The sequence below is a fragment of the Phasianus colchicus genome, chromosome 26 (assembly GCF_987193195.1).
Source record: "Phasianus colchicus chromosome 26, bPhaCol1.hap1.1, whole genome shotgun sequence".
In the NCBI taxonomy this organism is placed as follows: Eukaryota; Metazoa; Chordata; class Aves; order Galliformes; family Phasianidae; genus Phasianus; species Phasianus colchicus.
In genome coordinates, this window is record NC_143461.1 from 3753014 (window position 1) to 3767440 (window position 14427).

General features: G+C 60.4%; 2 protein-coding genes across 2 annotated transcripts; one reads left to right on the plus strand and one right to left on the minus strand.

The window, feature by feature from the left end:
* Positions 1 to 1915: 1915 nt before the first annotated feature.
* On the plus strand, positions 1916 to 6121 carry DLX3 (distal-less homeobox 3). Its single transcript, XM_031600515.2, has 3 exons — positions 1916 to 2456; positions 3168 to 3358; positions 5074 to 6121. Exons 1-3 carry the CDS (start codon positions 2138 to 2140, stop codon positions 5398 to 5400), a joined length of 837 nt encoding a protein of 278 aa, XP_031456375.1. The 5' UTR covers positions 1916 to 2137; the 3' UTR covers positions 5401 to 6121.
* A 3859-nt stretch (positions 6122 to 9980) lies between these two features.
* On the minus strand, positions 9981 to 12948 carry DLX4 (distal-less homeobox 4). Its single transcript, XM_031600514.2, has 3 exons — positions 12666 to 12948; positions 11253 to 11446; positions 9981 to 10480 (listed from the first exon to the last, which is right to left on the minus strand). Exons 1-3 carry the CDS (start codon positions 12946 to 12948, stop codon positions 10226 to 10228), a joined length of 732 nt encoding a protein of 243 aa, XP_031456374.2. The 3' UTR covers positions 9981 to 10225.
* Between the last annotated feature and the right edge of the window lie 1479 nt (positions 12949 to 14427).

Genomic DNA, 14427 nt, shown 5'->3' on the forward strand with positions numbered 1-14427 from the left:
GGCGGTGTTTCCAAGTGGGGCACGGGCTGGGGGGGGGGGATTACAGGGGACAGACTGGGTTTGGATTCCAGGGTAGCTCTGCCAGGACCCCCCCACACATTTGCAGAGACCCCCGGGTGCCCCACGTCAGCACAGCGAACCCAAACCGCACCCTCCCCAACCCCCAAACCCCCCTCCCCCCCCACGAACTCGTCACTGCGGGGCTTCAGTCCGTTCCGCAGCTACCAGTACGTCCCAGTCCCAAACTGGTTCAGCGCTGCACGTAACACGCAGCTCCCGGACCGGCTTTTCCTGCTGCAGGATCCGTCCCGCAGCGGCACCCAGCCTTGCCGGCAGCCCGGCCGGACCGACGGACAGGACCGGACCTGGGGGTGTCCCAGCGGCTCCTCAGGTCCTTGGGAATCCCCCGGGGAGGGCAGACGGCGGGGCTGGGCCGCACCCAAGCACCTCTGTCCTCACTGAATTAATTCTCCCAGTTCAAATTGCAGTTCCCATGTGGGGAGATGAGCCCGGGCTTCGTGCAGCGTCTGGGTCACACCTGTACCTCCATGGCTGGTTGTGCCCTCTGAAACAGATCTCATGGGGCTCCCATCCCATCCCATCCCATCCCATCCCATCCCATCCCATCCCATCCCATCCCATCCCATCCCATCCCATCCCATCCCATCCCATCCCATATCCTAAGCTATCTAACCCTATCCTATCCTACTCCCATTATTCCATTCCATTCCATTCCATTCCTTCCGTTCCGTTCCATTCAGTTCCATTCAGTTCCATTCTATTTTTCTACTTCTATTCAAATTTTGTCCTACTAATTTTGTTCACTCTATTCGGTTTCTACTCGATTCCACTTCTACTCTATTCTGCTTCTGTTCTACTCTATTCTACTTCTGTTTCTATTATACTTCCATTATTCTGTTCCATTCCATTCTGTTCTACTTCTCCACTTCTACTCCCACCTTTTGCTATTCTATTCGTTATACTTCATTCTATTTATTTTATTTCTATTCTATTCTACTAAAATTTCCATCCTATCCTATCCCAGTTTTGTTCTGCTTCCATCCCATCCCATCCCATCCCATCCCATCCCATCCCATCCCATCCCATCCCATCCCATCCCATCCCATCCCATCCCATCCCATCCCATCCCATCCCATCCCATCCCATCCCATCCCATCCCATCCCATCCCGATGCCGGCAGTGCCGGGATTCGAACCCGTGACTCCCTTTCCTTGCAGTGCCCAACGGTGGCCGCCAGGTGGCGCCATTGCACTGCGCCGCCCTGCGGTGGGAGGGCACGGCGGGGGGGGGAGGGGGGAGAAGGGGGGAGTGGAGGGGGGCACGCACACCAATATTTCTTTTAACCCCCAAAAAGCCGCAGCCGGGCTCAGATCTGCCCACCCGCCCTCGAGCCCCCAGCACCTCTCAGGGACAAGGGCCTGCCAGCATAGGGGTGAACCCCCCCACCGAAATACGACCCCACCTCCCCCCTATCCCCCCAAGTCCCCTCCATTTCCTCACTGCTGTATTGGGGCCTGAGCCGGGGGGGGGGGGGCTGTCATGGCAGTGCGGGGGTTCAATGCTGGGAGACGGGTGCAGTGCGCTGGGGGGAGGGGTGGCGAGTTGTAGGGCATGGAGGGGGGGGGTCACCCTGTGCTCTGGGGATGGAGGGGGACACTGAGGACTGTTGGGAGAGGGACCCAACCCTTCTCCCACTGTGATCCCAACAAACACCCCCAGAACGGCCCCGGGACCCCTGACCCCAAGTGCAAAGAACCCCAGCAACCACATGGCCTCGCTGTTCCCCCCCCCCCCCTTCCCAAGCTCCTATCCCTTCCGTCTCTCCTTCACCCACTCTTTGTTGTTTCTTGAGAGAAGGAAAAAAAAAAAAAAAAAAAAAGAGAGAAGCCAAACCCCAAACCAGGAGGCAGGAGCCTGTTTTGCCTCCCAGGCAATATTTCTGGAGCCAATCGGAATGCGCACCCACCCTGCCCCGCTCCCTAATTAAAGGCTTTGGAGCAGGGCCGCCCGCAGCTCTGGGCACACACTCTTGGGTCGCCTCTCAGCAGGAGCAGATCGGGGTAGGTTGTGGGTAGCGGGGGGTCCGGGGTGGGCTGCAGCCCCCCGAGCTGCAGCGATGAGCGGCTCCTTCGACAAGAAACTCACCAGCATCCTCACCGACCTGTCGGGCTCGCTGAGCTGCCATGCCTCCTCCAAGGACTCCCCAACGCTTCCCGAGTCCTCCGTCACCGATCTGGGCTACTACAGCGGCCAGCACGACTTCTATCCTGGCCAGTCCTACGGGCAGCCCGTCGCCCATTACCCGTATCCCCAATTCAACCTCAATTCCATCGGCGCCGGCGGAACCTATTCCCCTAAATCTGACTATTCCTACAGTCCGTCCTACCGGCAGTATGGCCACTTCAGGGAACAGCAGCTCCCGGCGCAGGATGCAGGTATGGGGTTGTGTGTGGGGTGGGAGAGCTGTTGGGTCTCTGTTGGGAAAAGCTGTGACCCCCCCCAGCTGGGTGGCAGAAGTTGTTGATGGTGGTTGGGGGCTCAATGGATCATCATAGGGAACGTTGTAGGGATCGCAGTTCACTGGTGTGGGGATCCCAATAAGAAGTTCCCAACTTCTTATTGTAGGGATCCCAGTATGTTTTTGTAGGGAATCCCGATGTATTGTTATAGGGATTGTCGTAGGGATCCCAACTTGTTGTTGTTGTAGTGATCCCAGTGTGTTGTTGTAGCAATCCCAATGTAGTTTTGTAGCAATCCCAATATATTTCCGTAGGGATCCCAATGTATTTCCATAGAGAACCCAATACATTTTCATATGGATCCCAATGTACGTTTGTAGGGATCCCAATGTATTTTTGTAGTGATCCCCAAATATTTTTATACGGATCCCAGTGCATTTTCGTAGGGAATCCCAATATATCGCTACAGGAATCTCAGTGTATCATCATAGGGATCCCAGTGTATTTCTGTAGCAAATCCCAACGTGTTTCCATAGGGATCCCAATGTATTGCTCCCCAAAAAGGGTTTAGGGCTGGGTCTGCCCTGCTTTGCTGCCATGAAATGGGGTGACCCGGCTTGCTGTGGGTTGGGGGCTGCATGGGGACCCTTTGCCAGCCCCATCCTCACCCTCCTGCTCCGTGTGCAGTGTCGGTGAAGGAGGAGCCGGAGCCCGAGGTGCGGATGGTCAACGGGAAACCCAAGAAGATCCGCAAACCCCGCACCATCTACTCCAGTTACCAACTGGCCGCCCTGCAGCGCCGCTTCCAGAAAGCCCAATACCTGGCGCTGCCCGAGCGCGCCGAGCTGGCAGCCCAGCTGGGGCTCACCCAGACCCAGGTAGGGCTGAACCCCCTCCCCGATCCCACCTGGGGGGCAGTGGGGTCGGGGTTAGGGCTGTATCCCCCACCTTGTGAGCCCTGAATCCACGTGGGGTCGGCGCGGCTCAGTTAGGGGCGTCCTTTGGGTGGGAGCTGGGAGCGTTTGGGGGACCCTTGGGATGTGGGGAGCCCTGGGGTGGGCGATCCCCACTTGTAGGGTGTGGGGAGCCCTGGGTTTCCCCGTGCAGAGCTGATCCGTGGTGCTGAGGGAGGGGACAGAGCGTGCCCCCAAACGTGGGGATGTGGGGCTTTACCCCCTCCCTGTCAGCACCCACATGGACAGATTGCTGGGGGTGGCTGCGGACGGTGCTCTCAGGACTCCCCCAACCCCGCTCCCCCTGAGTGGGCTTCCCATTCCCAGAAATAGGAATCTGGAACATCTGTGGGCTTGTCGGTGGGCTGCCACGTCAGGTTGAGCTCCACAAAGAGCGGGTTTCTCCTTCCCCACGCTTCCAGATCTTCCTCCCAGCTTTGGGACCAAAAGCTTCTCTTTCGGGGCTTTCCGGGCATGGGGACAAACCCGACCTCACTGGCGTGACAGCCACCCCACAACCCGCCCCATCCCATCTCCGTGCCCTCCCTGCCTGCAGGCCGGCGCCGGCGCCCTTGTGCCGCCCTTGGCGGGCGCTCCCCAACTCAACCTTCCTCCTCCTCCCTTGGGCGATGAAGCAATCGGGGACAACTCGGCAAAGGGCTGACGGAGCGCGTCACCCAGAGGGACATCCTGTTTGGGTGACACCGCCACTCCCCGCACCCCGTCCCCAAAGGCTCACAGCCTCACCCAACGCTGGGACGCTCCCGACGGCCGACGTGCCGGGCCGGTGTCCCGTGATGCCTGGTGTGATGGCTTCATGCAACACCCACGGCTCAGAGGCACTGCACACCGCACGTCCATGGCGACCCCATGGCACCCATAGCGTCGCTGACATTCAGTGCTGTCCCCATAGCACCCCTGCGACACCCTAAGCGTGGGCTCTCAGGTGTGCGGTGTGCTGCGCCTCTCCAAAATGCCCACCTTTCAGCTGACTTGCCACGGTGGTTGTCCATGGTTCCACTCTCAGTGTTGACTTCCCATGGTTTGTGGTGTCTTTGGGGACCCTACAAACACCGGTTCTGGAACTCGCTTCCCCTACAGCACACGGTGTGTGTCCAAAATGCAATTATCAGCACCGTGGTGCGTGCTGTGCCTGGGGTCCCCGTGGCACCCGGATCATGGATGGATTCCATCGGTGTGTCCCCATGACACAAACATCAGGAGTGACCTCCTTTGTGGCTCGTGGTGTGTGCTGGGTCCCTGTGGCACTCACATCAGGTGGCTTCCCGTGGGGTCTGGGGTCCCCATGCTACCCACATCACAGGTGGCTTCCCATGGGGTCTGGGGTCCCCATGGCACCCACATCATGGGAAGCCACCCATGGGGTCCCCATAACTCCCACATCATAGGTGGCTTCCTACAGCACATGGCACATCTGGGATCCCCATGGTGCTCACATCACAGGTGGCTTCCCATGGCTCTGGGGTCCCCGTGACACCCATATCGTAGGTGACTCCCAGTGCTGCGTGCTGGGTTCCCACAGCCCCACACCACCATTCCCTTCCTATGGACCCCACATCCCACTGTCCCTCCCCACCTGTGCCATCCACCATCCCCTCACCCTATCCCTCCCCCTCCAGGTGAAGATCTGGTTCCAGAACCGCCGCTCCAAATTCAAGAAGCTCTACAAGAACGGCGAGGTGCCATTGGAGCACAGCCCCAACAACAGCGATTCCATGGCCTGCAACTCCCCCCCATCGCCCGCCGTCTGGGACAGTGCCTCGCACGGCAGCGCGCCGGGACGGACCCCCCTCCCACAGCCTCTGCCCTACAGCCCCTCGCCCGCCTTCCTGGAGGAGCACAGCCCCTGGTACCACCCGCAGAGCCTCGCTGCCCCCCACCAGCCACCCACCACCATGCACCACACCTCGCCGGGGCCGCCCCCCAACCCGGGCGCCGTCTACTAACCGTAGGGGGGCAGAGACAGTGCAGAACTCCTCCTTTTCCCTTTCTTCTCCACCTCTCCTTCCCCCTCCCCTCGATTATTATTATTTTTTGAAGTGTTCCAGGACACTCGTGTACACACACCCCTATATATCCACTTCTGTATCCTCTCCTCTCCCAGCTCATCTCAGGAACAACAGGACTGCAAAGGGTTGAACTCGTGAGCTCTGCGCCCAGGGGACACCACCGCCGCCCCCCAACAACTGCATCCCCCCCCACCCACAGGAGAGACATTTGGGTGACTGTCACCCCTCCTTGGGGTCCCTGTGGAGCTTGTGGGACGCCGTGTGGGATGGAGACATGAGGACCAAAGCAGGGTGCCATCCCCACCTGGAGCAGGGGACACCCCTCACCCTCATGGCACCCAAAATCCAGCACCACGCAGGGACCAAGAGTGGTCTGTGGACTATGGGTACTCCATGGGGTGTGGGTTTTCTGTGGGGTGTGGGTGCACCGTAGGGCTGTGGGTGTTCTATGGGGCCATGGGTTTTCCATGGGGCTTTGGGTGCTCCGTGGGACCATGGGTTCTCCATGGGGTTGTGGGTTCTCCATGTGGCCATGCGTCTTCCATAGGTTTTCCGTGGTGCAATGGGTTCTTCATGAGGCTGTAGGTGCTCTGTGGGTTCTCCATGGGGTTCTCTGTGAGTTCTCCATGGGGCCGTGGGTTCTCCACGGGGCTGTGGGTTGTCCATGGAGCTGTGGGTACCCTATGGGGCCATGGGTTCTCCATGGGTTCTCCATGGGGCTGTGGGTATTCTATGGGGCCATGGGTTCTCCATGGGGCTGTGGGTTCTCTGTAGGGCCATGGGTTCTCCATGGGACTATGGGTTGTCCATGGAGCTCTAGGTACTCCATTGGACCATGGGTTCTCCGTGAGTTCTCCATGGGGCCATGGGTTCTCCATGGTTTCTCCATGGGGCTGTGGGTTCTCTGTAGGGCCATGGGTTCTCCATGGGTTCTCCATGGGGCTGTGGGTACTCTATGGGGCCATGGGTTCTCCATGGGTTCTCCATGGGGCCATGGGTTCTCTGTAGGGCTGTGAGTTGTCCGTGGAGCTGTGAGAGCTCCATTGGACCACGGGTTCTCCATGAGGCTGTGGGTTCTCCATGGGGCCATGGGTTCTCCACAGGGCCGTGGGAACTCTATGGGGCTGAGGGTGCTCCATAGGGCTGTGAATGTTCCATAGGGCTGTGGGTGATCCATGGGTCCATGGGCAGCTTCACAGGACCCCAACCCTGGGGACGGCGCTCAGACGACGAGGCGGTTATTTAACAATTAAAAAAAATAATAATTAAAAAAAAAATAAATTAAAAAAAAAAAAAAAGGGGGAAAAAGGGGTGGGGGAGAAAAAATATTTTAATATTTAAACAGTTTGGGAACAGCTTAAGTTATTTTTGAGAGAAAAGTTGTGCAAAGTGTCTGTTTGCTCAGAGTGCCTCCAGCGGTGTCATTTAAGCTAACAGTGAAGAGGAAGGTGTATTTTTTAAGTAAACCCACCACGCATTTAACACACACAAAAAAAAAAAAAAGAGAAAAACCAACCAACCAAAAAAAAAAGCCCCCCATATCCCTCCCCCCCCCCCCCCAAAAAAAAAAAAAAAAAAAACTTGACTATTTTTTAAGAGAGCGACGCTATTTTTTTAGGAAAAAGTGCCGTTTTAAAGATGTGTCCCTCTGCGTTGTACAGCCCCCAGGACCTTATTTATGTTGCCTTATATATATATATAGGGGTGTGCGGGGGGGGGGGGGGAGGTGGGGGGGGTCAAAGTGTACATAAGGTTCGTTTGTATAAAGCTGATCAAACCCGAAGCTCTCCGTTCTGCTGTGTGCTTTCCTCCTCTGTGGGTATGGGGTCTGCTGCTGCTTTTTGGGGTGGGGATGAGGGGGGTTGGGGGGGGGGGGGGGGGGGGCTGAGGTGGTGCTCGGAATAAAAGTGCTTTGAGCTTTACTGAGGTCGTCCCAGCGATGTCTTCGGGGTGGTGGGGTGGGCAGGGGATGGCCCCATTTGTCAGAGGGGGATTTGGGGATGTGGTGGTGATGGGGATGGACGTCTCTCTTTGGGAGCGTTGGTTTGTGGGGAGGGTATCGGGGGGGGAGGGGTGTGGGGGGGTTGAATTGCTGCTCACTGAGTGCATTCTGACCCTGCTGTTCCCAATTCTGCTTTGGGGAACAAACCCCAAACACGCTCTGGGACCCCCTGCACAATGGGGTCCCCCCAGAGCTCCCCACACAACCCCCCCACCCGCACCCAACATCTGCGCATGGGTCACTGCTGTCCCCACTCATGTGGGGGCCAATGGGGACACCCCAATTATGCCCATACCCCACCCCACCCCCCAACACCAAATCCATCCCCAGACAGCACCCCGATGGCTGCAAAGGGTTAAGGGGAGCTGCCAGCCCCTGGCCCCCAGTGCTTGGGGTTGGGGTTGGGTTTGGGGTTGGGGTTGGGGTTGGGTTTGGGGCTGTGTGCGCATCGCAGCGGGCAGACATGCTGGAGACACAGAGCTGTGTTGGGGGGGGAGAAGAGGGGGGAGGTTGGGGGGAAGGGAGCAGCGTGCTGTGAGCTGCTGGTGCTTTGGGGTGGTTGGTGTTTTGTTGTTGTTGTTTTAATTGAGAAGAAAAAAAAGGAAGAAAGAGGAAAGGTGACATCTCTGTAGGTTATATAGATGATGGGCGCATCCCTGCTTGGAGCTCAGCCCCCCCCTGGTCTGGGGATGCACACGGAGATGCTGTCCTGCTGTGGTCACTCCTGCCCCACTGCTCCATCCTGAAGGATCCCTGTGGGACTGGGGGGGGAGATCTGTGGGAACAGCAGGTGGTGCCTCCTGGCTGCTTTCCCCACCTGCAGCATCACCAGCACAGGGCCTTGAAGTGCCCAAGATCCCCAGGAAGGACCTGGATAACCCTTCCCCATTCCTCCCTTCTTCCATCTTCCCTCAAGTGGGACCACCCAGCAGGGGGTGAGCACCCCATTATCCCACCCCCACCCCATCACCCATCACTCAGCCTGCAAATAAAACCCCCCTTCCTCACTATACAGACAGACCCAAGCATCCTCCACCACCACCAAGATGGGGACATGGCACCACGATGGGGACATGGCACAACCCCAACCCCACAGAACGGGCACAGGTAGTGTGGGGGCACAACTCCCAGGCCCCACAGATGCAAGCTGTCGTGCACCCATTGATGTCCCTACACAAACCCCAGCCCCCCAAACTCCACCTCCCACCCCCCCAGCTCTCCCTGCCCCATTGCAACACACTGCTGTGTTGCATCACCCGCTGCCCCCACCCAGCACAGTGCTGGCACAGGGCTGAGCCACGCGTGGCAGCACTGTGGGATGGAGTTGGCATTGGCCATCCAGGTGCTGAGTTGGGTTATGGGATGGAAGGGGACACGTCGGCTCACTGTGATGGGGATGGGATGAGGACACAGCGTGCAGTGCCCAAAGCTGCTCTGGCATTGCACAGAGAGCCAGTGATGGTGGAGGGATTTGGGGAGGCACCTTTGGGGAGGTCCTGGGGAAGGACATCCAGAGGGGATTTCCTACACCTCTTTGGGTTAATCCCGAGTGGAGCAGGCTGTCTGTGTGCTCCCAGCCCCACAGAGGATGCTCCCAGCCCCACTGAGAGGAGCGCAGAGCAGCTGCAGCAATGCAGTGCTGGAGGTGCTGCCCTTCTCCCAGCACACAGCAGGAAATGGGTTCCTGTGCAGCAGAAAGGGCAGCAAAGGCCCCAGCCTTCCCCTTCCCCTTCCTTTCTTTGCAGCACCACGACCTGAGCAGAACATTTTACACCAAATGGAACACATCACTACTGGTCTGCATGCAGGTGGGGACACCCAGAGCGTGGCACTGTGATGGATGCATTCAGCCACACATCTCCACTGGGTCCCATCCCACCTGCATGCGATGCATGCAGGGATGCAGCTGCAATCCTGCAGCCCAGGGTGGGGATTGGGGAAAGCAGGGAATAGCCATAAGGTGTTTTCTAGCCTCTGAGAAGGAGAAAGGGAGAGGTTCCTCACTGGGAAACCTGCAGCTGAAGAACGTCCCCTGCTCCCCATATGCCCTCATTGCTGGGGCCAGGGGTCCCCAACCCCCCTCTCCCACCCTTATTAAGGAAGACGGCTTCAATAGCTGCAAATTGCCCATAATTACCCCGAGGAGGTGGCGAGAAGCCCCTCACCGAGGAGCCTGGCTCCACAATTACTGTAATTGTGCCTCCATTTGGGAGCAGTGGGTCTGAAAATAGTGGCAGGTCTGAAAATAGTGGTGGGTCCTGCACAGATGTTAGGCTGGGGGGGGGGGTCTGGGGGTACCTGGCCCCTCTTTGGGTGCCCCCACCCCACAGGAGCATTCTCCCCAGACCACGGAGACCCTCAGCACATGGCAGCAGGTACCGAGGAGCAGTCTTTACTTTACAATTGTACAGCCTATTTATAACAGGGGGCGCATAGGTTCACAGATGGTGCTTATAAATAAAGCCAGGCCCTGGGGCAGGGGGTCTGGGGACCCCTCCAGCCCCTCTGTGCCCATGGACCTTGGGGCTGCAGCTTGGCCAAAGTCCTGTCCCGCCCGTACCAGGGCTCTGTGCTGGGGGCATCTCACTTCAGCCCACATTTTGTGTCCCTGCAGACAGTGGTCACCTTCATCCTCCTCTTCTTCATCCTCGATTTGCTGGGGTCCCTCATAGCATCGTCCGTCAGGGCTTGGAGGCTTGGAGGCTTGTCCCCCCCTTGCTGGCCCTCCCGGAGCCGCTGGGTGCTGCAGCCATAGTGGTGTCACATCATGGGACCACGGGGCATGGAGTCCTGAGGGTGTGGCTGGTACCAGGCTCCAAAGCTGCTGATGTAGTTGTTGGGGGGCAGCGGGGGCCCTTTGCCCGGCACAGGGATGTCCCAGAGCGGGGGGATGCTGGGGGAGCAGGGGGACAGTGAGGAGGAGGTGTGCAGGTGCTGCTCCCCATCGGGTGCACTCGAGCCCTGCTTCATGATCTTCTTGTACTTGGAGCGCTTGTTCTGGAACCAGATTTTGACCTGTGGGTGAGAGTGGGGGTGAGCAGGGATGTGGGGAGGGTGGCACCGATGGGCAGTGTCACACCCCTCAGGTGCCATTATTTTGCAACTGTTACAGGAGTACACCTGTGTGAGGGTCCACGAGATGAACCCAACCCTATGTGAGCCACTAGAGAATCCACCACGAGGAGCTGGAGGAGAAGACGATAAGGGAAACAGAGAGAGCAGAGAGCAACTCAAGGGAGAGCAGAGAGCAACTCAAGAGCCTCCAGCCCTGCGTGTCCCCATGCGTCCCCCCAGCTGTGCCCCCTCCAGCCCAACCCGGGCACAGGAGCACTGCTGGGGCGCGGCGCGGTGGGGCCCTCAGCGCTCCGCTCGGGGTGGTGGCCCCACTCATTCCTCCCCACGGTCCCCCCCGCGCTGTCGGCAGGTTCCCACTTGCCTCCTCTTCCCCGTCTTTATGAGCTCGCTTCGCCCCTGGCTCCGGGCTGCACCGCTGCCGCCTGCCTGTCTCTCCCCATCGCCTTCAAAAACCCACTCACCCCATCCCGCGGCGCGGGGCCGCCCAACGCCGGGCACGGCTGGGCCAGCAGCCAGGCTCCAGGGCTGGGAAAGTCCCTCTGCCTCTGGGAGGTGCGAGCAGGGGCACCCCAAATCCCACCCGCAGGGCTCCAACGGCGCCGGCTGCACGGCACGGCTCCAACGCGCCCCGATCCGGATTCAATCCGTGCGTGTGCCACGAACGTCCCCCTGGGGAGGCACTGGGTGTTGGGGTCGGGGGGCTCAGCCTTACCTGGGTCTGGGTGAGCCCCAGCTGGGCCGCCAGCTCGGCACGCTCGGGCAGCGCCAGGTATTGGGTCTGCTGGAAGCGTTGGTTGAGGGCCTGCAGCTGCAGGCTGGAGTAGATGGTGCGTGGTTTGCGCAGCTTCTTCCCCTTGCCGTTGAGGCGCAGCTCGCCGTTGGCCACCGGTGGAGGCTTGTTGTGTTCTTGGGGAGGGAAAGGAGAGGAGAGTCAGCGGGGATAGGAGGGGAACCACAGTGCTGTCCCTGGGGGGCTGTGCTGTCAATGGGGGCTGCGCTGTTAATGGGGGTTGTGCCGTCCCTGGGGTCAGTGGGGGCTGCAATGGCACTGGAAGCTGAGCTGTCCCTGGGGGCTGTGTGGTCATTTGGGTCACTGTCAATGAGGCTGCCCCATCACTGGGGGCTGTGGTGTTGTTAGTGGGGGCTGTGCTGTCCCTGGGGGCTGCCCTGCCCCATCGCTGGGGGCTGCGTTGTTCCTTGGGGCCATTCTGTTAACGGGGGCTGTGCTGGCCCTGCTGTTCCCCATCACTGGAGCTGCACTGCCCCTGTGGGTGCCCCCATCACGGGAGCTGCGCTGTGCAGGTTGCTTTGCAAAGGGATCTGCCTCTGCTTCACTGCTTCATTCAGAAAAAAAGTGAATGAGGTGGAGGGATGGGGCCATCCATTCAGTACTGCTCGATCCCCACAATAGGAAGGTGACAGCCCCGTGGCATGCACACTGTGAGGGGGTGGGTGGGGGGACTGGGCCCCGCGAGGTGATGGGGGTGGCTGAGACCCCCATCTCCCAGGCAGCCCTGCTCTGTGGGTTCTGTGTCACCTCCAACCCCGGTGGTGGCTCTGAGTATCTGCGGGTCTTTTGGGGACGTTGGGGTGGGGGTAGACGGCGATGACAACACAGTCTCTGCTCTCAGAAAGACACTGGGAATCAGCAGCGTGCACAGCCCCGCACCCCCCACCCTGCTGCCATGGGGAAGGGCTCAGCGGAGCGTGGAACCCCTCTACTGTGAGTCCTGGGGGAACGGGGGGGAGGAGGGGGCTGGAGAGGTGGGGGTTAGCTTTCGGCTTTGGGTGAAAACAGACGGCAATTGGGATGCGCGCTGCAGGACCGAGGGGAGGAGCTGCGGGATCGGGACAGCCGGGGCTCTGCAGCCCCCCGGGGGCTTCTCGCAGCCTCGCACCCACCCACCGCCGTGTCTTCCCCCCCTTAGGACTTTTCCCCCATACCCCAGCAGAGGTCCGAGCCCCCCGCCCGGCTGCGCTGCACACGGGCGGCCCCGGAACGCTTCCGACGGTTGCGGGGCGGGGAGCGACAGCGCCGCGGTGCCTCGACGGGGCGGGACGGGACAGAGATGGGAACCGGGATGGGAACCGGGATCGGGACCGGAACCCCCCGCGGCCGCCTTACCTGCGTCCTGCAGCCCGGCGCCGTGGGCCAGCCCGGCCGGGGGATGCTGGGGCGGGTAGGGCAGGTAGGGGCCGCCGTGGGGCGGGGGGGGCGGACCGCCGGGGTAAGGATAGGAACCGGGCCGGCTGTAGGAGGAGAAGGGCGACGGGTCGTGCTGGGGGTGACCGGCGGGATGGAGGCCGTGCAGCGGGTAGTGCGGAGGAGAGGGGTGGCCGAGCTCCAGGAAAGAAGTTTTGGATGGGTCGGAACCCAATAAGCTCTCGGTGACGGAGCTCATGGTCATGGCCGGGCCGAACCGGGCCGGGCCGGGCCGGGCAGCCCTCGGAGCCCGCAGCGCCGCGCCCCGCAGCCCCCCCCGCCAGGCTCCGCGCTGCCGCACCGCGGCCCCACGCCCGGGGGATCCCCTGCCCGCCCCGCTCCGCCCCCTGAGCCCCGCCCAGGGACGTCGCTCCCACCCCCCCACTCTGCGGGGGCAGCCCCCTGGATGCCCTCCCCTCGGGGGTATCCCCTCTGTGCCCTCTCTCTGCAGGGTCTCCTGGGCCGTCTATGGCCAGGAGGGGAGATGGGAGGGGGACACCGCGACCTCACCATGCGTCCTGGACCTCTCCGGAGGGGGGTCTTGTCCTCAGTGCGGGGCGCTGCTTTGCACGGGGAAGCCGTCCTTAGAGGGGACAAAAAGGGAATGGCAGCGCATGAAGGGACGCGGCTCCTTGGATTTGGGCACAGAGGGACAAAGAGCAGCTGGGGTCACCGATGTGAGGACATGGGGACACAGCGGGGGTGGGAGAAAGTGGAGAAGTGGACAGAGGTTGGACAGACACGGACGGAGGGTTGGACGTGAGACCTCATGCCTCAGTGGCTGCTGGCTGCGTGGGGACAACCTGCTGCACCACTGCGATGCGTTTGGGGACATGGTGGCACAGAGCTGGGTGGCTCACATCAGCCACGAGTGCGCCCGGTCTCAGCGCCGCCCCACGAGGGCTTTGCCTGGGAGGAGGTGGCAGCGGCTGGGGATGCTGGCAGGGAGGGTCCCCCATCCCCACCCTCCTATTAGACCATCTCCAAAACATGTTTCCATCTCGCCATCGCGACGGCTCTGAGTCACTCGGCAGCTCCGATATAAATAGCTGAGCTCCTCGCTAACCCCCAGGCACTCTGGGACCCCACTGCTGCCCCAGGCTCTGAAGCAAACAGCTCCTGCTCCTCTCCAATTCCCTGTTGGTCTTCTGCCATCCGTCCCCATCCTGACCTCAGGATCGTGCCCAGCACAGCTGGACCCATAGAACAGCCCCATTGAGGTTCTGGGGTCCCTATATGGAGCATGGACCTGGGTCCAGTGCCCAGGGGAGAGGTGGGATCAGGCCCGTACTTGAACCTTCAGGGTGTGCTGCTTGAGTGGGTGGGTGCTCCAAAGGATGAGGGCTCCCATAGGCCGTGCCCACCTCTCTGCTCGGATATTTTAGGGAGAGGTTGGACAGAGGGGACCTTGGTGGCATTTTCACCCTTTGGGGGAAAAGAAGAGCCTCACATTCCATCACCTGGCATGGCTGCACCCTTATCTAGGTGCTGGCATCCCTGTGCACATTTTGGAACATTATATGGCTTAGGATGGAAGGAGAGCCAAGTTTCCCCTTGGGCGAGGATGCCAAACAGGGCTTTGGTCCCACTCAACCCTATGGAGAACAGATGGGTCCCCCCAGGGTGGGGGTCTCCCATTGGGCAGCACCAAGGGAAAGCGGGTTTGAGGCCACCCTCTCCTCCC

Coding starts and splice junctions, on each gene's coding strand:
- DLX3 (XM_031600515.2), top strand. CDS start 2,138: ATGAGCGGCTCCTTCGACAAGAAACTCACCAGCATCCTCACCGACCTG. Junction 2,457..3,167: donor GCTCCCGGCGCAGGATGCAG/GTATGGGGTTGT, acceptor CTCCGTGTGCAG/TGTCGGTGAAGGAGGAGCCG. Junction 3,359..5,073: donor TGGGGCTCACCCAGACCCAG/GTAGGGCTGAAC, acceptor CTCCCCCTCCAG/GTGAAGATCTGGTTCCAGAA.
- DLX4 (XM_031600514.2), bottom strand. CDS start 12,948: ATGACCATGAGCTCCGTCACCGAGAGCTTATTGGGTTCCGACCCATCC. Junction 11,447..12,665: donor CGCCGGGCTGCAGGACGCAG/GTAAGGCGGCCG, acceptor TCCCTCCCCAAG/AACACAACAAGCCTCCACCG. Junction 10,481..11,252: donor TGGGGCTCACCCAGACCCAG/GTAAGGCTGAGC, acceptor TCTCACCCACAG/GTCAAAATCTGGTTCCAGAA.